The sequence below is a fragment of the Ornithodoros turicata genome, chromosome 10 (assembly GCF_037126465.1).
Source record: "Ornithodoros turicata isolate Travis chromosome 10, ASM3712646v1, whole genome shotgun sequence".
NCBI classification, from domain to species: domain Eukaryota; kingdom Metazoa; phylum Arthropoda; class Arachnida; order Ixodida; family Argasidae; genus Ornithodoros; species Ornithodoros turicata.
The window spans coordinates 34,105,190-34,111,298 of NC_088210.1; the positions used below are offsets into that span (position 1 = coordinate 34,105,190).

General features: G+C 49.3%; 1 protein-coding gene across 1 annotated transcript; it reads right to left on the minus strand.

The window, feature by feature from the left end:
• Positions 1–2,717: 2,717 nt before the first annotated feature.
• LOC135370637 (solute carrier family 22 member 7-like) lies at positions 2,718–5,746 on the minus strand. The gene is made up of 2 exons (XM_064604422.1): positions 4,410–5,746; positions 2,718–4,176 (listed from the first exon to the last, which is right to left on the minus strand). Exons 1-2 carry the CDS (start codon positions 5,654–5,656, stop codon positions 2,850–2,852), a joined length of 2,574 nt encoding a protein of 857 aa, XP_064460492.1. The 5' UTR covers positions 5,657–5,746; the 3' UTR covers positions 2,718–2,849.
• Between the last annotated feature and the right edge of the window lie 363 nt (positions 5,747–6,109).

A 6,109-nucleotide genomic window follows, 5' to 3' on the forward strand; every position in this document is an offset into this window, starting at 1 on the left:
GAGGAGGAGCCTATTTTGTGCCGTGCATAATGGCACAAAATAGGCTCCTCCTCCCGTTTTCAACAAATCAGGGGCGAGAACGTTGTCATTCGGGATGGTGGTTGGCTAGGAGCGTGCTATGTGGTGAAGTTCATTTTTAAGAGTGTAGGACATCGCAGGGCGCGGGCAATGAGCACGAAAGGGTTGCGGTGAATACTGTGTCGGTTTAGAGCCATTAATTACATTTTCGTGCCAATAATTTTTGGAATACGTTCGCCTCCAGCAATGTAGCGCAGTGCATTAGCAAAACGTGCACCTTCTATACCTATTTAGTGCCCCTTTAAAACAGAACTGGACTGTTGCGCTGGAGTAGGCTCCCTACGCTGCAGTTTTTCGCAGAGCCAGCTAGCGACCGACAGGCAAACTAGTCCCTAGTGTTCAGCGGCCTCCCGTCTGTACATTTATCCGTAGTTTTCCTGCGAATGGGAGAAGTTGAGAAGCGCTGGGCAGCGAAAACACCGCAATATTAAAATTTAGTTATTATTCTGGTTAGGTTGTAACCACAGCTACAGAAATCCAGAAGATGTACATTTCTCTACAGCTTTGCAAACAAATCGCGCGAAATGTATGGCAGACATCGTTGGATTTAGTGCTGGTCGCCACGTGATATCACCCTTCACGAGATTCTCAATGGAATGACTTCAGATACCTTTATCTACGACACAAACAAGACGTTTTACGTGTTATTTGGTATAGGACGCAGGTGTGATCAAGTTCGGCAGCAAGTATGTGAAACAACGTGATTCTAGGTTTTGGATTAAAGAGAGACTCCTGGACAATCCGAAATTATTATAATGGTTGTGGAAATAAGTTCGATACATTCTTTCGAAATGAGAAAGTTGGTTTCGCAGCCAGGGACACGTTAATATATATATAAAAAAAAAAGAAGAAGCGGAGAAGCTCAAATCGAAACCGAAACTTCTGAAGGTTCGCGCTTTTACCTTCTGTACCAAGCGTGACGTCACCGGTAGTCTCCTGTGGGCCACCGGCTGTTTTTGGCGTCTTTTGGGGCACGCGCTTTGTGGTGGTGATGGTGATGGTGATAGGGCTTGCCGTTGTCGGCCTCACGTATGTGGGCAACGTCACGACTCACGCCCTGGGGGAATGTGCGTCCTGGGCCGACTTCTAAGGGAACTGTGCCGACATATGTCTGTACGCACACGCGCTTTGTAACTACTTCATGCCACATGGATGACCAATCATCTGCTTCCACGATTTCGTTTTCGCCAGCGGTAAAAGCAAAACATGCAGAAAGTCGTACACGAGGAGTACCGATGATGATGATGATGATGATACTGTTGGCTACCCCTTTCTATCGGTGAGGTGAAGCCCAGTGTTGCTGGACTGCTTTTCCATGGAGGAGCGCCTAATCACTCCACGGAAAATATTTGTTTTCTAATTATCTGTGCCACTTGGGGGTGAGAAATATCTTACGGTACGGAAATTTGTCGCACTGTTACTTCAACACGTTTTTGGTGCGGAGTCTCCCTTTAACAGACTACGGGAATGAGTTTTCACGTTTTACGATGACAAAGGCGTTGTGAATCCTTCAGTAGACAAAGAAAAACAGCAGCTTATTCATGATTTTGCCAGAGGACACCGTGGTGATTGCACCCCGCGGCTGGTCGCGGCGAAGCGCAAAAGGACGCTCTTCCACTCCCTTACCCACAAATGAATTACGTCCTTACACCAATGAATTACGTCCTTTTGCGCTCTGCCGCGACCAGCCGCGACAAAAATATGTAAGCCGAAACCAATTTATTACTGCAACAAATGACCCGCTTCGGTTGCAGATTTTTCTCTAAAAGGTATCTACTGAAGGTCCCAGAAGGGGTACTACCCATTTTAATGCCGACGGCGCCCTGCTTTAGAAGTTAGCTTTTTTCACGAAACTCATTCGAATTTTTATTTAAATAATGAGCGCCTCCCGCTCATTCACGCGGTGCGCATCTTGTAGGCGGTATTGGACAGATACTTGTAAAAAAGAAAGTTATTCGATTGATGAACCGGTTAGCGAATTATTTAGCCCGGGGATTTACCTGAACCACCCGGTATATATATATATATATATATATATATATATATATATGCTTCTATATTCTCCACAGAATAGAGAAGGTACATCCAACTTTGGAACACATCACACCAGATACATTATCGCCATCTGTTGATGGTGCGCACAACCTGAAAGGTGGGGAGGAGAGTCTATCGCAGAAGGGGGAAAAACCGCAGCCAACGTTGCCAAATGTCCTCTGCAGATGGCGCCACTCTCCAAGGGCGTACAATTAAACCGAAAGAGCTACTGGGCTGTTTCGATTGTTATATTCATGATTACAGCTGCTCGTGTCATAGTCGCCCTTTGCGATGAAACTCCCCTTCATCTATACACACCCAGACTATCAAAATCCGCATTTCTGCAAGGCGCGACCCACATTTGTACTGAATTTGTAATAGTACTGTGAACAGTCATAAGCGGCTTGTATAAAATTGTAATTTGTGTATATAGATTGTAGTTGTGTGTGGCCGCGCATGTTCTGGGAACGAAGAGAACGCGCAAGGATTACTTACGGTAGCGGCTAGTAAAAAAATACGCGATAGTGATTGTTATTGCGATCGTAATTGTGCGCGTGATAATTCAGCAGTCTGCGCACGTTCTGTCTGCGAGAACAACACGCAAAAGATTATTATTGTTTTATTGTGCGTGAAACTAGCCTTGGTCCAAGTTTCCACACTCTTCACGTTAGCGTGAATAAATAAGGGGCAGTATTGCAATAAAAATAGAATGGGAACATATCTGCTTCCATCGACGCTCACGGTTCCCTATGATGCTTGCCCCGAATCGGCTTCGAGTCGAACTCGAGCAGCTTCTCTCTCTGCCCCTGTTTCTGCAGTTGCTTGATGCTGTCAACCGCACCAAATAGCCGCGTCTCCGAAAGCTTCGTCGCAAAGACTCCGCTTACGATGTTCATGATGCCAGATAACACGTACGGAACGCTGGAATGTGTCACGCCTCCAAGGTCCTGTAAGGCCGGAGACATCAGGGCTCCGAGTCTTCCAAAGAGGAAACAAGAGGCGACTCCGGTGCTCCTCAGCGTGGTCGGATAGAGCTCCATGGAGTACAGGTAGATGACGACCACCGCCACGTTGGCGACCAAGTTTGCGAGAGTCACGAAGATGTCCATCAGCAGTTCTTCGGCGGGGCGCGTTGAGAGGAACGGTAAGGTAAGCATGAGCACCCCACAGGTCATAAGCGTCAGAAAGAATGGTCGACGTCTACCGGCTTTCTCCATCAACACGAAGGCAATGGCTAGGGCAGGAGCTTGCGAGAGTGCGCAGAGTAGACGAGCCGTTTCGGATATTCCCCGGTTCACGTACAGGTTCAAGTGGTAGAACGCGAGCATGGTGGATGTCCAACACATGTAAAGGATGAATGATCGTTTCTTGAGGGTGTTGCCTCGCGCGAACATGCTGTTCACTGTCAGGGTTTCTTCGGATTTCTGGGCGGTACGCATGACCCGTTTCCAGCGCGTGCGTGCTTCGGTGTCCCTGACGCCATTGAGCATGGCGGCCCACATTAACGTTCGTTCGGCACCTTTGTAATCACTGACTGCGAGCAGCCAGCGGGGCGATTCTTGTATCATGAATCCGGTGCAGATGAGGCACGCGGCTGGAATCAGTAAGATGATCAGGACCCAGTTGACGCTCAAGTGGAGCTGCTTGAGCGTGTAAGTGAATACGGTGGCAGCCAGCAGACCGGTCTGGACGACGACGCAGTTGAAAAAGCGCAGGTCCGGCGTCGAAATTTCGAACAGCAAGATGTAAGTGAAGATTCGGATGGACGCCGTCGCTCCGGAGACCAGGAACCGCGAAGCCACGAAGATGTAGAAGGTCTTGGCGAAGCAAGCGGTGAAGCCCGATATGAGGAAGATGGCGACAGAGACGACGACGACGACTTTTCGCCCGACGCGGTCGGACAGGAGGCCGGCGATGGGAACGGCAGCCATGGCCCCACTCATGTACACCGTTTGCAGAAGAAACACAAGCCTGCTGCGTTCGCAGACAAGGTGCCAGCGGCTCTGCAGAGTTTCCGTGTATTCGCTCTGGTCGAAATCCCATTCGGCACAATGTTGAATTGTCCTGTAAAAGGCATCGAACATTGCATGAGAACAACAGCCCATGTTTGAAAAACCTTTCGTTGTGGTGTCTGGAACACTAGAAATAAAACAAACAATAAGGAAGACAGACAAGCTCTTGTCCGTGCTTTTTTTCTTCCTTCTCCGGTAGAACATAAGGAGAGCTTTGGCGGGAGAACACAATGACGCACAATGCAAGTGTACTATATCTGACAACGATCACTCGATGCGTGTTACCTGTTTTCAGACGGTCCTCCAAACGGTAGCGGAGGGTCATACACCAGGCAGTGGCTGAGAGAGCCGTCGGGTTCTCGAGGGATATTCGTGTTCCTCCACTCGTAGACCCCCATATCCGCGAACTGAGGCGGGGCTTTGCACCAATGATCTGTGTACGGCGTTGTCAGTACCACAACCATGTGCTGAGACAGGAATACAAATCCAGCAAGTTGACTACAGAACAGGGCCATTCGTTGATAGCAGCCGTGACCGCACACAGAGATGGGGTCGGCAACGAGACTGCTCTCCTGCTCTTGCTGGTGATCGCTGGTCTGTACGGGTGGTGGCGAGAGATAGGTGTCTGGCGCCTTCTCATCTAATGTTGGCCTCTGTGTTGGTGTCACGAATGGGCTTCCGCTTCGAGATACCGGGTCCGATGCAGTTGGCTTTTTCGGGGGTGAAAGTAGCATTTCTTTAGTAACACGGCTCGGTGCGTCATCGACCTGTTCCTCTAGGGCTTTCCCATCAGTGAGCGCCAGGTTAGAGCGATGCTGTTCTTTGGAAGGAAGAGGGGCTGGTTCCTCCGTAGCCACCTTATCCGTGAGTTGTGTCGAAGGAGCAGCTGTTGCTTGAGAGTCTCCTTCCGGAGGTTTGCTGTCGGCTGTTGGGGCGGATTTCGAAGACACAGGAGGCATTTCTGTTGCCCTTGGGCTAGAAGTTCCCGCCAACTTCTTTCTGGAGAGACTTCGAGAAGGCGATTGAGGAACCTCTTCACCGTGTGCAGACTCCTTTGACTGGATGTGCGTCGGTGATTCTCCTGCAGGCGGATGAGCGCCCGTAGGACTGTCGAAACTCTGCTGCATCTGAGGTTGAGTGAAAACATGTGCATCGGACGTAGGTGCCGAGTGAACTTCACCGCTCGATGGGCTCGATAGTGCGTCTCTCGTTGACTTTCTCTTCTTGGACTGATGAGGCATAGGTGATCCAGCCGAGCTCAGGGGTGTTGGTGACCCGACTGGACTACCTGGAGATGTCGCTCCGCTAGTTGGACTGACTATTCCTTTTCGTTTCGACTTTTTTTTCTTCTTGGGTCGCTCGGCTACTGGAGTCAATTTTGACACTTCAGCCGAAAGCAGGGATCCTTCCTCTGGTGACTTCACATCCATAACTGAGGTTCCAGGTTGAACAGGGGTAGAGCTCGGTAATGCTGCATTATCCGGTGGCCCCTTCGGCTTCTGTGTTCCTATGACTGTGGGCGGCGTCTCCATACTAGAACTATGGTGCTAGAACGATATCGTCTCCTTTGACGTACGTTATGCAAGATAATGCGCGTTATACGTTCGCTGGTTTCGCGTGCAATGAGATCCGCATCCCGTGCGCGCGATTTGATTCTTCTTCGTCCTCTCCAAAGATGGTCGTGGGCAGGTTAGGTTAGTTTGGGTCGGGTTGGGTTGGATTAGGTTAGGTTAAGCGCCTAAGGGAGATTGGCCAGGTGAAATAATTCTTCTAGTTCGCCGGAAACTTTGGTGGTCACGCTTGACTAAACTGACGGAATTGGCTGACGTTAACACAGGTTCGGGATCAGAGGTCAACCTGACAAGTTAGTACGCTCCATGACGTTTGTGCATTGCATCAAACATTTTTTCCCAACAGTTTTTTGTAAAAGTGACAAGCAAATGCTGGCACTGTAGATTAATTTGTCGTGATATTTTTTTTTTTTT